The following is a 16891-nucleotide window of genomic DNA, read 5'->3' as shown; positions in this document are numbered from 1 at the left end:
TTTGCAGTAATATCCAGTGTTATCTTCAACACTAGGAGCAGAACAGTGCCTGGGAGTACTAATTCTGACAAATTATTCAGTTCGTCTGAGCTTTCCTTCTTGGGTCTATTTCCCAGCTCTGGCACTGGACAATGTGTTTAACCTCTCCAAGCCTCAATTTTAAAATCTATAGACTGGGGATAATACTTGTATCAATTTCTTAAAGTTGTTTTAAGAGATTTAATTACTGGCAGGCAGTAATAATAAATGACAGTAATGATGACTACTAATAATTATTGCATACATACTAATTGAGGTGTTATTCTAGAACATTTAGGAGTGAGGGGTCTAACACAGCACTTTCTGAGTTTGAATCATTTTTCTGACTCTTGTTAGCTCTGTGTGACCTTGGGCAAAGTGCTTAGTCTATACCTCGGTTTCTTCAATAAAAGGGGAAGAGCAATGGGACCTACTATAAAATGTTGTCAGGAGGTTGAAATAAAATAACGTGAATAAAACATGTAAAATAGTGACTGGCACATAGTGTTTAAAATACTTATTATATCGCTGAATTATGAAAATGGTCTTTGAGGTGAGTATGATTTTGCCCGTTTTCGATGGGTACATTGAGATACAGAGAAATTGAATAACTAGTCCAAAGACACACAGTGATAAGGTTTGGCTCTGTGTGCCCGCCCAGATCTCATGTTGAATTGTAATTCCCAGTGTTGGGGGAGGGAGCTGGTGGGAGGTGACTGGATCACGGGGCTGGATTTCTTCCTTGTTGTTCTTGTGATAGTGAGTTCTCATGAGATCTAGTTGTTAAAAGTGTGTAGCACTGCCCCCTTCACTCTCTCTTTCCCACTCCACCATGTGAAGAAGCTGCTTGCTTCCCCTTCACCCTTCCATCACGATTGTAAGTTTCCTGAGGTCTCCCCAACCATGCTTCCTCTACAGCCTGTGCAACTGTGAGTTAATTAAACTTCTTTTCTTCATAAATCATCTAATCTTAGGTAGTTCTTTCTAGCAGTGTGAGAACAAACTAATACACACAGCAAGGGTAATTCTGTTTTGAAAAGATACTTGCCCCCCAAATTGTACCCAGCTGCTTCGTTTTGCAGGCACTATTTGCTGTTGAATTGCTAATCATGGGATCCACTAGAAAACACAGCTCCCTGAGGACTATTTATACTCTTCCTGTTTGGAATTGATAGGGGAATAAAGACCATCTTTTGGAATAGAATTTGAGACAATAACTGAGCTTTATAGTCTGTCATTTCCTCCCACACACCTTATGATTTAATATCCTGGATGGTTTTCTATTCCCTGAATGAAGACTAAATTGTCAACTTCTGTGTTTTTGCTTATTCTATCCCCTATAAATGAACTTGCTGTTCTTCCTCCTCAATCTACTCTGTCTCTATTCTCTCAGGCTCATTTCAGTGGGGAAGGGGCTTCGCAGAGGAGAAGCCTCCTGTGACATTCACACACCCTGTGCACTTGTCAGCTCTGATGGCTTTATATATTAATGACTTCTTTGAATATCTGTCATTTCCTTTGTGATATAAACATTTAGAGGCAAGAGATCTATCTTGATTATCTTATTACCACTAATGCCTAGTATGGCCTGGCATTTATTCATTTATTTATTAAATATCGATTGAGTGCCTATTATGACCCAGGCATTGGTCAAGGTACAATGGACACTAAAATGAACAAAAACAACAAAATCCTCTCTCCCATGGGCCTAAAATTCTAATGGAAGAGTCACCAATTGGACATCTGAGTGGTGATGTCAAGTGGCTGGAATGGAGACATGGTTCTGAAGTTGATGAGCACAGTCTGGCTGAAGATGTGAATGTCAGAGTCATCACTATATAAGTAATATTAAGACCATCAAACCCAGTGTGATGACTAAGGCAGTATACGTTGGCAGAAAATATAACATTAATTCTTTCGTTTATGGAACGAAGGAATACATTTAAAAAAAAAACTAAAAGGGCCAGGGAGTGGCAGGGACTCCAGAGTAGGAAAGCCCAAAGCAGGATCAAGCCTAGAAATGACCAGTTTCTAAGAATTACTTTTGCTGTGGGTTTTCTCCCCTGGGGGCATGTCACAGAGCTTCCTGTTCATGGTGGTATTCACCAACAAGAAAATAACTAAGTAGCATGGCTGTATTGAACATTCATTCAACACAGACACAGTTTCCACATGGTCTTTACATATTCTTCATGTCTTCAAACATTTGCCCACGGATAAACAATGCCTTTGAGTTCTTTTTTCCTCTTAGTCCGGGGCAGCTTGCATGTAAACATGGCATCCAAATAATGATGCCTAAACTCATCTTGATGTGACCAAGATGTGGCAGTCATATGGTAAAACATCATAAAATCTCCCACAACATTATCAAGTGAAAAGAGTTGGAAGTGATTTCAGAGAACTCAGGAAAAATGCTTTGCAAAACAAAGCATGAAAATGTACTGTCCAGACTCTGCCCCCATCTCTCCCGTTAGAGTATAAGATCATGGCAGGCTGGATCCATGTCTGGTTTATTCATGGCTACATCACTGGCACCAAGGTGGTAGTGCCATGTAGTCAGCATTGATAAAAATTTGTCAACTGATTAAACGACCTGGGCTTGAGTCCCAGCTTTGCCATTTAGTAGCTATGTAATTTAGGACAAGTCACTTAAAACCTCAAGTTTTTAATCTCTTCATCTGCAAACTGGCAATAGTAGTGGCACTTGAACAGTAAGTCTGGAGGGTAAGCAGAATAATGTATCAAATAATTTTTCATAGTGTGTGGCGCATCATAGCAATGAATCCGCATACAGGCTTTCTGTAATGATATGATTTTGACACTGATCCTTCTAACATCTGCTCACCTAAAGCATTAATTTTACACTTTTATTGAAATAAATGTGATTTTTTAAATATCCTCAGGAACACTCAATGAAGAATATGTCCACCTCTAAGCAGAGTCTGGAAACACCATAATATGCTATGGGATTGTTTTTCTCCACAGCCTCAAAGGAGAATGGTTTGCTGAAAGATAAATAAGGTTTTATACTGTCAGTTCATCTCCAGAACTCATCTTTTGTTCTTCTATTTCTTCTTTTTAATGAAACCTTACGAATAAAGGTGGACCAATATTTCTGTAAAGAATTGTTGCCTATCACACTTGGTGCTTCAAAACACTTGGCAAAAGGCAATTTGAAAGGTAAGAAGGCTAAACTTGAACCCTGCAATCTAAGCAGATAGAAAAACAGTGCTTTGTAGTTTGTAGACCTGGTGGAGTAGAAAATTGAGGCTCTTTGGAGAATTAGGTTCCCATTTCAGCAGAAACCAGACTCATTGACCAGACTCACATTTAGCCCAAATATTACCTCTTAGGCCAATGAAAATGGAAAATAGGTTGTATAGCTCCTACGAGAAGCTACCTTGGTTACCATCATGAAAGTATTACATAAAACAAAGAAGGCTCTCATTTATCTAACAGTCTACACAGTATTTTGTAAGTAGCCATCATTCCACCCATTGTGACCCAAATGAACAGTAACAAAAGTGGAAAAATCAAATGGGAAGCAAAAGACTTAATCATATAGGTAACCTGAAAAAAACAAAAGATGCACTAATCAACAACAAAACTTGTTTAACACTTGTTTCAAAAATTTGTGTTATTGAAGCATTTAAAGCCAAGATGTCTAAAATAAAACTATCATCTCTCCTTAACTGGCCTTCATGGCCTTCCCTCTATGCTCCTTATCTTGATAAATTTCACCATTATCATTTTGGTGGAGTCATTTCATCTCTTTCCTATCTTTCACTCAATATCACAAATTATTTTTCAATATTTCCAATTACACACAATTCCACCATGTGTTTCAAATTTATTCTCTCCCTTCACCATGATTGCCATGTTTAGGACAGTCTAGTGGTAAAGACATTAAGCTTTGGTATTACATCGTTGAAGGTAAAATCCCTGCTTTGATGTGTCATAATTGTTAGGTGCTGGGTGAGTGATTTAATTTCCTTGTTTACTTTTCTCTTTTAAGTGGAGATTATAATTGTACCTTCCTCATAGACTTGCAGTAAATATTAAGAGTAATTGTTCAGGCTTAAAATAGCATTATGCTTAAGTGTTAGCTATTGACACTGTCTTGCATAGACATTTTAAGCAGTTTCCAACTAATTTTCTTGTCTTCTTTCTCTTTCTCTCTCAACAATTTGTCTTCTGACTTATTTTTGGTGTTATATTACCACTCTGAGTTTCAGTTTTTTCATTGTTTCAGAAACCAGTATCCCACTAAGTTTGGTTATTAGTTTTGACACCCTGTCTGTCTCTTGTCTTCAATTATTGTTCTTGATCCTTTGCTAGTCTTTTCTCTAACTTCAAGTTCACATCATGCCTTCTAAAATTTGGCTCATATCTAGCTCCCTCTACTCTTGGCTGACTAGCCATCCCCAAATGCCAAACAAGATGAAAAATCACTCCTCAACTTAAAAACCTCACTTAAAATCCCCATTGCCTCTCTGCAGAGTGAATGCAGCATAGTGCCCAGGAAAGTTTTCAAAATCTGGCCCCAGGTCACTTTGCTGGCTGCTTCTTTTTCAGACTTCTTGCCCCTCCTGACTGTCTAAGCTTTGTCTTTTAAAGTACCTAGAACGCTCCTCCTTTTTCTCCCTCTGACAAAATGATTCTTCTCCAAAGCCCCTTGCTGAAATATTCACTCTCTGTGAAATGCACCTAGGTGAGATTGAATTTCACCTATATCACTACAATAGTTGTGATCATCATAGCAGCAGGAGAATAACGGCAAAAGCAGTCAACATTTACTGACCACGTACTAGCCAGGAACTATTCTAAACACTTTACATGCTCATTAATCCTTTGAGCAAACTTACAGATTATTTACTATCATTTCTACCTTATGGATGAGGAAATTGAGGCCCAGAAGGGATAAGTAGCTTAAATAAAGTTTCTATAACTAGTTAGTCACAGAATGAGGATTTGAACCAAATAGGCTAATCCCAGAGTTATCACGTTCAACTTTTTAACTCTAATAGCTCTCTAGTTTTGCCTCTCACAGCATTCACAGCACTTTACTTGTATTCGTTGTGTCTTAGTGATCTACATATGTGTCTGTTTATTTCAGTACAATGTTAGTCTTCAGATGTATCTGTGTGTTCCCCTGTGCCCGAAACTATTGCTTTTCAAATAGTGCTCCATAAATGTCTGCCATATTGAAGTGAAATTCATTAAATCTGTCAACAGAAAACAGCTGTCCTGATACGCCTACCTTTACCTTTCCTATACTAAAACCTTTGAATGATTTAATGATGACCTCTGGTAGATATGTAATGGACCAGGAAAAAAAAATACAATTTTCCATTTTTCACTAAATATCTATGTGACTTTGGGCAAGCCACTTCATCTCTCCTTTTTTAGTTTGGAAGATGAAGATTATAACCCTTGTAATCTGCCATTATCACAGGAGTTTTACTAAAATGAAATGAGATATTCAAAAGGAAGAATTTTAAAACTTGTAAAAGGCCATACACATGTAAGAAACAAATATTCTAATAGGTAAAACATATAGCCAATATCTAAACGATAGGGCCAATTGGTATTACAGCTAGGTGAAATGGAGTTTCTAATGTTTCCCATGTTCTGCCTTTCATGGACAGTGAAATACCATGAAAGAAGGAAATCTGTGTTAGCTTTGAAACCTCCACCATTTTTCACAGCTAGGAATGATTAATGCCATCTCAATGGCTGCTGCAATGCTAGATCTGGAAAGAGACTTGGGCACAGTCTCTACTTCTTACTCATGGATAGTGAGAGGCCCAGAGAGAAGAAAAAAAAACTCATTCAAGGGGCTACCACCATCTTCCTGCACAATATGTGCTGTGTATGAGGGTTCCACACTGAGCAGTTAAGTGGGAAAAGATCTAGTCATATTTTTTTGTAAAACTGACCAGAACGTTGAACGCAACTAGAGAGCTGGTAAAGTATAGAGACTCTGCAGCTCCACTGCTGTGTTCAATCCCTACCCCAACTCCCACACCTCTTGCTGGTGATGTGATTCAGGCAAATTAAATAATCCCTCATGCCTCAGTTTCCTATTCTGTAAAATGGGTATAATCATGCCCATCTTACAGAGTTATTTTTAGGATATAATGAGTTATACCGTACAAGCCACTTAAAACTGTACCAGGCACATAGTAAGTGCTAAATGTTTGTTAAATAAATAAAAATCACATCTGAGATTTTGAACATAACACTTTTAGGGCTTAATGAAATTGAATGAACCTTGCTTTCTATTAAGAAATACATGAATATTAAATTTACATTCATGGGTTATGCCTCTGTTCTTCCACAGATTTTCCTGACAACATGCCTAGGTCAGAACCTTTAGCTAAATTCACCAAGGAGTTAGCATGAGATTAATTAACTGTCAGAGGTTAAACATTAAAAAAAAATCCTGGAGGTTACTGTTGCATTTTTAATTGTCATCATGTTGGCCGTTCAAGTTGCTTTTTGCAAACAAATCCTCCAACAGCCAAATGCTGATGGTTCCTCTGCCAACAGAAGCATCTAAAAATTTCTATGATCAGTGTGCTACCAGGAAAAACAAAACACACTGAAATGTTTTGCTATATTTGATGCCAAAAACCTGAAACACGGTTAGGAAATTGTGTTTTGCAGTTTTGCAAGGCAATGTACTGATGGTGGCTTATTGATGAGTGGTCTAGTCTCACAATAACCTTGTCATATTAATGCTCCCATTTCTGCTCAAATCAAAAACAAAAACCCCTGGAATGAAGCTCTAATTTAGTGAATCAATTATTTTGATTGAATGAGGGCACTGAGATAGTACTGGGTAGATGCTGTTATTAGTCAAATTTAGATAAAAATGTGAACGCATACAAATACACAGATAATCACGTGTCGAATGTTTTATCTTTTGTATTTTTTCCTGACCATTATCTAGTAAGTACCTTTTTGTCAAATAATGTCCATTGAATGAATAAGGAACATGACTACTTTATTCTTTGGTAAAAGAACTGGGGCATAGAGAGATAAAGTGAATTACTCAGAGTTATTCAATGAGGAGACATAACCAGAGACTTGACAGCATTTATTATTTCTTTAAAAAATGTTTGTGCTGACATAAAATATAGTAGCTAGGAATTTCTTGACACTAAGTCATCCATAAAGGAGCTAAATTCCTTAATCCTATAAATAGCTACTCAATATCAATGTACATTCATGAGCCAGTTGTCAGCCTCCAGCCTCCAAGATGTCTTGGAATTGGGAAGCAATCTTTTTTTTTGTTTGTTTTTCGAGACCGAGTCTCCCTCTGTCACCAGGCTGGAGTGCAGTGGTGTGATCTTGGCTCACTGCAACTTCTGCCCCCCGGGTTCAAGTGATTCTCCTGCCTCAGCCTTCCAAATAGCTGGGACTGCAGGCGCGGACCACCACGCCCAGCTATTTTTTTTTTTTTTTTTTGTATTTTTAGTAGAGAGAGGCTTTCACCCTATTGGCCAGGATGGTCTCGATCTCTTGACCTCGTGATCTGTCCACCTCGGCCTCCGAAAGTACTGGGATTATAGGCATGAGCCACCATGCCCGGCCTGGGAAGAAACCTTATAAGAGGAGTGTGACTCTAAGTCTGACTGACGCTAAGTGTGACTGACTCTAAGAATTGTCACTGATCCTGTAGATCACAACACCTGACTCCTAAGATCTACAGACTCTGGAAAATATCTTCCATCATTTAGCCTCCTTCTTTCTCAATGCTGCTGTGGTTCTGGAAGTCTGACCTTTGAGGACAACATTATCTGGACTCCTTGCCCTTCTGGCTTCCCATTGGATTTGGCCACTGGAGAAGAGGACAAGAGAGAGGTTATAGTACTTATTATTTGGGCTCACTCTTTGGTAAGTTGACAATAGCTGCATTTCTCATCCAAGGACTAGAGCCCTATCTTATTGTTACAGCTAAAGCTATGGCTTTTTCCAGCTTCTGGTAACCAGCAACCTAGAAATGATAACTTTTGCTCTTGCTAACACTGAATGTTTCACAGCCTTATTGGCTCAAGAAACCCTACACATACCTTTTCAAAATGTTCCTTCATTCACCTCTCCCCCATTGCCCTATTTAAATATGCCTTTTGTTTCCTTCCTGGACCTTGACTGACATTGAATCGTAGAATTTCAGTGTTGGAGAATACTGGATTTGGAGTTGTTTCTCATTTCAGATTTTCTCAGAAGCTCTGTGATTTTGAGCAAATAATCTCCCTTCTCTAGTCCTCAGTTTCCTCATATATAAAATAGCCTATATTCCTTATAGTAGGCTATTATTATTACTACTATTGTTAAAATACTCTGTAAATCACTTAAAATGCGATGACTATTTCTTTAGAAACCATCTAGTTCAATTGGCTTTCTTGTGTGCCAACCACGTGAAATTGTCTTTCCCTCTCCTTGAATTTTTCCAGTAAGTCTTCTTCTATGAGTATGATGGTCTCATATCTTGCAATCAGACAGTAAGTGTATCGGTATCACTGGAGTAAGGTTCTTTTGGGTATAGGGTTTTGTTTATTCAATTTCTCAGGTGTGGGATTCTGCTCAAATCATTACAAGCTTTTCAGGCCACAGCTATCTCAACTGTGAATTGGGTAAAACCTACCCTCCTGCAGGCAAAAGGCCAGATCTAATGTTTTCTGGGTTTTTTTTTTTTTTTTTTCCAATTTGAAGATTTACATTAGGAAAAACAGCAACTACTGCAGACCTATAAGAGCTCCCTCAATCAATATCAGAGGTCATCAGTGCGCTCAGCCTGCTAAAGTGATGAAGAAAGCAGGCTATGGAGTCAGAATTCTAGCTCTGCCAACTGGGGCATTTGTTTTGTTACTTGGTGCCTCCGTTTTTTAAGTCATTCTATGTACCTACCTCAAAAGGTGGTCGGGAACGTCAAGTGAGTTCATCCTTGTCATTGATTCATGCTCATGATATTTCCTATACTAAATACTTTGCATCGATTATCTTATTTAGTTCCCATGACAATCCACTCTCTGATAATCGTAATCGTCTTTCTTTGTCTGTCTCCGATAAACCATGCCCCTTTCCTCCTTCTAGAACACTCTCTCCAGACCTTCACATTACTGGCTTCCTTTTATTCTAAGGACTTAAAAGACATCTCAATGAAGCTTTCTCTGACCCAGTCAAGATATCTCCCCTGCATACATTCCCTTTGCATCATATCACCACAGTTTTACTTCTGCTATAACACTTATCACGTCCCAAGATTACCTTTGTTTTCTTGTTTATTCTCCCTCTTCCCGCATAAGCTCCAGGACGGTAGTAAACTGTGTTCCACTCCTCACTAGAAAGTGAGTGTCTAGTATCATGCCTGCCCTAAAAATAGGTCTCTAAAAATATTGTGGAATGAATGACCAAATAAAGAAATTAAGAGGCAGAGAATTTACATAAATAAGTTTACAGTGATAAACAGGCATTTCGTTTAGTAAGAAGCACAACAGGAATTCAGACACATGCCAGGATGATGCTAAAACCCACAATGGCCCCCTTTGCCTCTTTCAATAGCTCTTGGAAGAGATCATGAAAGTCTGAGCTAGCTCAGAGCTGTAGCACAACAGACATAAAGGAGAAGTGAAATTAAAAGATATTCAAAGAGTACACTGACCAGAGTTTAGTAGCCATTAAGATGGTGGGTGGGGGATCATTAAGCAGAGAGAAGATTCCAACTTCAACAACTGGGCAGCTCTTGATGCCAATGAATGATGTAAGAAGCTCAGAGTGAGTGCTACAGAGTGATAGTGATTAGGATACTACCTCTGGCTGTGCATTCATCTGCATCCTGGGATGAAGGTTCAAAGAGCTGTGGGCAATTGACTGGCTAGGGGACAGTGGGATAGGCCAAAAATGTGAACAAGACAATTCTTTGTTCAAAGCCCAGGTATTGCTGCCTCTATCCCTGTCTAATTTCTTACCCTGGTTGATGCGATATTAGTGTCAGGTGGAAGACATTCTAAGGCCTAAATTAATTCTCATTAGATCGTATCTATTACTCTTGTTCAACTACCAGTCAGGTGGCTCGATGGGAGAAGGCCATTTGCTATGGCATAGATCCATCACCTCCTGTCTTTGAAGTCATGTGTGTTGATCCCTGGTACCTTTCCAAGACAGTAGTGCTTTTTGATATTTGTCTGACAGTCTTCTCAAACATCAAAGTCAAGATATGTGGTTCAACACGGTAGTTTGGGACTTCTAAGTTTTGCCTTTGACATTTTAAAAATGAGAAATACATTTAATTTTCAAATATTTAAGAATGTTTATGGTTCTTCATGTAGAAAATCTTTGTCATATGCTGCTTCTTTTAATGTTTTCATTTGAGGCACAAACACCAGAACTAATAGTTTAAATCTGTCTTTAACAAATGACTATAAAAGGTATAAAGTTTCCAAGTATTAAGAGTATTATGCCTAAATAACAAAAGGACTCAAGAAGAAATATGTATGCTTTGCTGAAAAACATTTGAAAGGCCAATTTGTGGAAAAATTTTGTAATATACATTGGGAAGCTTACATTCTGATAAATCAGTTCTTTTATCCAATAATTCAAAATTTAGGGGAAAGTAATTTTAAAAGCATAGCTATATACACAGAGTCATTTATCATAGTGCTATTTATATTGAGAGTGGGAGGTAAAAAGGGGAAAAATTTAAATATCCAAAGCCAGAGAATGGAGTCAAATACAATATTCTAGCGCTATGGAATATAGTATTATGCTTACCATTAAAAATGATTTTACAAAAAATTTTAATAGCAGGGTTGATATTTATGAAAGTATACCATGTAAATGAAATAATAAAAATTTGGTATAGATATGATATCGTCAGTACATATACATTGACAGTAAAAAAGATATTACTAGTTATTTGTAGTTATTTCAAGGTGGCAGATTGTGTGTGTGTGGTGTGCACATGTGTGTGGGCTCTTATCTTTCTTTGTACGTTTCAAATTGACTGTCCTGAACATGAGAGACTTTTGCAAACATGATAAATAAACCATTCACCTTTCCAACCCTGGAGGAGAAGGCAAAAGATGAAGAGGAGAAGGCGGGAGTCTTATGGGGTCCACAAATCATGAGCTAAGTCTAGTGTCGGTTCAGTATCAGCCAGTTCTATACATTCCCATTAGTATCTAAAGTCATTCTGATCTTTTTTTTAGTATTTTCTATTTTTTTTCCTCTCAACACATCCTTTTCCCTCACAGTTAGTTGAAAATTGCATCGTATCCTCCGTGAACATTTATTTGGGGGCATGGCTTTATCAGACGCTGGTGCACAAAGAGTGCTAGCAAGACATGACAATTTTCTGCTTCTCTATGTGAATACAGAGATCCATTTGAAAGTTACATTTTACCTGTCTACATGGTACCAATGACTATATTTTCAGCAAATATCTGATAAATTGGCAATTTCGATTCCAACCTGAAAGGAGAAAAGCGATGGCTCTAATAACCAACGATCTCTGACAAATAGTGGCAATAAAAGCACCTGCAGCTTCAATATCACGTAGGATTAGGGCTCTGGCATTTTTCTAGATTATGGTCTTCCAGGTTGCTGATGATGTTATGTTTTATTTGTGAGATGGTGTGCATGTGTGTGCAATGAAAGAAAAAAAAATCAGGGCAATGTATCTAAACTATAATTTTAATTTTTGTATGTGCATGGGATTATTACTAATAAAAGTTATTTAGTTCTGCCTCCTCTCCCCACAGAATATAATGTAACCTCTGATAGAAGAGCTTTTTTTGTTTTGGTTTGGTTTTTAATCTGTTTTATTCACTGCTCCATCTCCCAGCACAAGAAGCAGGCAGTGACATATAATAAATATTTGTTGAATGAATAAGTGAATTAAATAAATCTTATGATGATATATCACCTTTGGTCAGTGCCATTGACACAAATCGCTATTCTATTCTGGCACTTTTCACTGAATGTATCATGTTGTTTGTGGTTCTTTCCGTATTTTCTCATTTGTGTTGTGGAGACCCATGACATTTTAGGGCATTCATATTTTTAAATCACTAATTGAATCCATGAGTTCCTACAAAATGTTGTAGCATTATAAAAAGAGAGTAGGCAGAGATGTGGGTTATAGCCCCAATACCTAGGGAATTCCACCTAGATTTTTAATGTTCCATTTTCTCACTAGTGAAGAATACCACCTTCTCTGATTCGAAGACTTGTTTGATGCTTGAAAAAAATTGTGTATAAAGAATGTTTGTACACAGAGAATATTTGTAAATGTATATTCTAAGTTATATGGCATCTTTATAAAATAAATTGAGGACTTCCCTTAGATATCCTCTATTTTCTACTCTTTAAGAATGCCACAGATTTGGAGAGAAAGAGAAGATGGAGAATGTGATGGTTAGCCTTACCTGTCAAGTTGGCTAGCCTACAGTACACAGTTATTTAATCAAACCCTAATCTAAGTGTTGCTGTGAAGGTATTTTGTCAATGTGCTTAACATCTATAATCAGTTGACATTAAGTTAAGCATAGATTACCCTGAATAATGTAGGTGGGCCTCATCCAATCAGTTGAGGCTTCCTGAAGAAATCCTTCCTGAGCTTCCAGCTGCCAGCATATTCTATGAATTTCAGACATGCCAGCCCCCATAATGGTGTGAGCCAATTCCTTCAAATAAATCTCTTTACATATGTTTGCATATATGCATATGTACGTGTGTATATATGCATGTGTATGTATGTATATTATATGTATATGTTTTTGTGTATGCATGTGAGTATGTATTGGTTCTATTTTTCTACAGAATCTTGACTGATACAGGGAGAGAATGAGCAAAGAAGAAAAGTCACAATTATTTAAATGTTTGACCCTTTGTAATATTTTTTCTAATCTAGTGATATTTCTGAATTTTGGCAGTGTCTAAATTATAGACCCAGTGGATGAGAGTCAAACAATGTACAAGGTAATATGGTTAAAGTGTCCAGCTGCTTTGCTAACAAGGCAAGCAATAGGAATTCCTACAGTTACTTGAGTCTAGTCCCCATCCCTCACATCAAACAAAAATGTCCCAGTGTTTTGCAGGACAGACTCCTGTCACTAAGACTGTGCTGTCAGTCTGCCAAATGGAAAATGACTCCTAATAGCCCAAATGTTCTCCTGGGTATTTAGGTAGACACGAATGCATCAATAGAGTTGCTTTTGTAGAATATAATATATTGATTCTTTGTAGAAGCAGAGAACTGCAATGCATGCAGACCTAAAGAAACAAAACAAGAATTTCAGAGGAAAAAAAAAACAAAAAAACAAACTTGCTTTGAATAGCAGGAGACGATGTTTTGGCAGCTGAGCAGGGCAAGAGCTTCATGAGCCGCTCTTTAATGCTGCGCTTGGTGCTGTTCTGAGCGTACAGGAAACCTAGAAGATACAGGATCAGTTCTGTTAATGCTGTCTGCAGAAAGAAACGGGACGTGCTGCAGGGTTTATCAGAGAAGCCAGGCAGGAAGGATCAGGGATGCAGCCATCCACTCAGGCAATCACAGGCAGTGGGTTGGGACCCCGGAAGGAAAAAAAAGAAAGTTTGTTTTCTTCTCATTTAGTTTTGTTTTTATTTCTAAATATTGTTTTGAAGATAATGATGAACAAGTGAAAGCAGAATTGCAAAGTATGTCTATTGAATGGCAAAAGATTAAAAAAACCCACCAAAAAAAAAAATCTGGTGGTTTTTTTTTTTTTTTTGGGCCCTTAGATCAGGGATAAAACAAGTATCACTAGAAGAGTTAACTGGACTGAAATTTCAATATTCAAACCAGCACTAAGGGCCCACATGACAATTTTCTGTTATTGCTCCCCATCTTTGATTATAGCAGAGATAGACACTTCACATCAGTCATTCACACCACAGTCACCTGTTAGTACCTTTGCCTTCCTGAAAATGAGAAAACAAATGTCCTTAATATGCAGCTTCATTAGCATATAGTGATATGGCCAGAGATGGGACAATCTTTCCCATTTTTTACATGTAGACACTAATGAATGGAACTTTTTCAAACAGAGTAATTCTGGAAGAAGCAAGGCAAGCTTGTCAAACATTAACCCAGAAATAGACAGAGCAGTATGTATGACAGCAGATACCTGGAGAGGACTCAAGAGAAATCAAAAGCGCCTGGAAGGATGAGCTTGCAAACTGCTGAAACAACTTTTGATGTCAGGAGCCAACTATCCAAGTTAGCATCAATTTACCCATCCTGAGGTCTCAGACGGTTGGATGTCATGTTAGTAGGTAACTAGCCTCCCCCAGCATGGAAGGTGTCAGATATAAAGCATCAGCACAGAAACCAATTTAAATCGAGGTTCTACCATCTTTATAACATGAATCTGGCAAATGTATGAGTTTTCCTTTTCTAATTCTTATCTTGGAATTATAAAAAAGTCCTGACCACAAGCCTACTGACTTAGTTTCCTTTGGGGCTGTTGCACCCACCAACAATGTCCACGGGCTAAAACTCTTGTGTGTGTGTAGAGTGGGGTGACAAAATGAAGTAGTAAATACACAATTTAAATAAGATCATTCCTCTGATTAAAAGCCCTCTAAAAGCTTCATGTTGTTTTTCTGTCAAGGATGCCAAGTATGATCTGGCCCTGGCTGAGTCTCTGACAGCATTTGCAGCCACTCTCCCTGTTTTCTGGGCCATCCACTATTGGCCACACCACCCTTCTTGCTAGAACTCACAAAGCAGGCCCTCCTCTGGTCTTAACACCTATGTGGTATGAAATGTCTTGTTCAACCGCTGGTTGAGGGTCTGGCATGTAACAGAAGGTCAATAAATGTCTGGCAAATGAGTAAAATAAATTCACTTTGGATGTCTAAAGAAGACTTGATTCATTTCCTAGATTAATATCTAAGTAAGCTTTCTTTTAATTTTCCTTTAAGTTCTGGGATACATGTGCAGAACGTGCAGGTTTGTTACATAGGAATACATGTGCCATGGTGGTTTGCTGCACCTATCAAGCCATCATCTAGGTTTTAAGCTCCACATGTGTGTGTAGAGTCAGGTGACAAAAATGTTATAAACGTCCTTAATATCTCCCTCCCCTTGACCCCCACCCCAACAGGCCCCTCTGTGTGATGTTCCCCTTCTTTTAAACTTGTAAAATAAATCTGGTTTACATAAAACACACCCTAAATTTTGCTTCTGTTTTCCATTTCTGGAAGAATGCAGCCATCTAACTACCCTCTCCTTTATAAACTCCTCTAGGACATGAGGGTCTTACTTTGGCTCCCCACACAGGCTTTCTGCTCCTCCCCTTTATGCCATTTCAAACCTCCATGCCAGGGTATGTGCTGTTCCCTCAGTCTTGTCAGCTGTTCACCAATTCTCAACTTCTTTGCAGTCTTTTTTTTTTGAGACAGAGTCTCACTCTGTTGCCCAGGCCGGAGTGCAGTGGCACGATCTCAGTTCACTGCAACCTCCAGGTTCAAGCAATTCTCTTGCCTCAGCCTCGTGAGTAGCTGGGATTACAGGTGCATGCTACCATGACTGGCTAATTTTTGCATTTTTAGTAGAGACAGGCTGGTTTCAAACTCCTGACCTCAAGTGATCCACCCACCTTGGCCTGCCAAAGTGCTAGGATTACAGGCATGAGCTACTGCGCCCAGCCCCATGAGGCCTTTAAAACTCAGTTCAAACACACCTTCCTCTGGCCAACTTTCCCTCTTGTGTCTCCAACTTGCCTAGGAGAAGAAAGACCTCCTCCTTCTCCTGCTTCCCAAGCTAACTTTGGGAGAAATTTAGCTTATAGTTTAAATGATAATAGCCCTTTCCCAAAACTAAACCGCCTTTGTAAAGTTAATGAAAAACCACCAGGTTAGGAGGATGAGAGGAGCCTGAATTCTGCTAAGGTGTAGCCATAAGCTATTACCAGCCGTTATTCTCGAGGTCATGAGATTCATAACTTCCCCAATTACTCCTGCAGATAACATCACTATTGTAGAATCTAAGATTGGCTTTTTGAGATGTCTTTTCAGGTTTTTGCATTTCTGACAATGAACGGCTTCATCCAGACCTGCCAACCAGTCCTGTGACCCCACCCAGACGCCAACTCAGAATGAGGACCATTTTCCATACCCCTAGGATTGCATTCCCAACCAGTCAGCAGCACCCTTTCCATTACCCACCAACTATCCTTGAAAAACCCTAGCCTCTGAATTTTCAAGGAGGCTGATTTGAGGAATTATAAAACTCTGGGTCTCTGGCTCAGCCGGCTCGGTATGAATTAAACTTTTTATTGCAATTTACTTGTCTTCATAAATCAGCTCTATCTGGGCAGCAGGCAAAATGAACCCAATGGGCATTACACTATCAACTTCAAAAAGTTAGGATCAGATGAAATAATATATAAAGCATTTAGCACAGTGACAGCCACATAATGCAGTCCAAACAAATATTAGATGCTCATCTTGTTTCACTTATTTGAGTATACCATATTCCCGACTGTCTCGGATCCTTTTCACATGCTGTTATCTGTATCTAAACTTTTACTTTACTTTCTCTTCATCTAGTTAATGCCTGTTCATCCCTGAGATTTCAGTTCAATGATAACTTTTGAGGGAAACCTTATAGGGTAAACCAAACTAGATTATGAACAGTTACTATAGATGCCCATAGTTTTCTATGTTTCTCCTTCATAGCAAGTATAATTAAAACAATTCATGATACAATTACATATTTAACATGTCTTCTCTACTGAAATGGAAGATGGAAGATGTCTACTTCTAGCCTTTACAGAATAAATGTTATTGGATATTCTTCTTTTATTATTATTATACTTAAAGTTCTAGGGTGCATGTG

General features: G+C 38.4%; 1 protein-coding gene across 10 annotated transcripts in view; it reads right to left on the bottom strand.

Moving 5' to 3' along the window:
• The window catches only part of KCNIP4 (potassium voltage-gated channel interacting protein 4), a 1211383-nt gene that overhangs the window by 139056 nt on the left and 1055436 nt on the right, over window positions 1–16891 (bottom strand). For 2 of the 10 annotated variants that reach the window (XM_050791118.1, XM_050791117.1), the window contains exon 2: window positions 13352–13457. The exons of the other annotated variants lie outside the window; for them this stretch is intronic. In XM_050791118.1, coding sequence (XP_050647075.1) covers window positions 13352–13457 — 106 coding nt within the window. The remainder of the gene's footprint in view (window positions 1–13351; window positions 13458–16891) is intronic. 10 annotated transcript variants of the gene reach the window in all.

This window comes from Macaca thibetana, chromosome 5, assembly GCF_024542745.1.
Source record: "Macaca thibetana thibetana isolate TM-01 chromosome 5, ASM2454274v1, whole genome shotgun sequence".
Classification (NCBI taxonomy): domain Eukaryota; kingdom Metazoa; phylum Chordata; class Mammalia; order Primates; family Cercopithecidae; genus Macaca; species Macaca thibetana.
The sequence above is the reverse complement of the archived record's forward strand: the minus strand, read 5'-3'. Positions and strand labels throughout refer to the sequence as shown.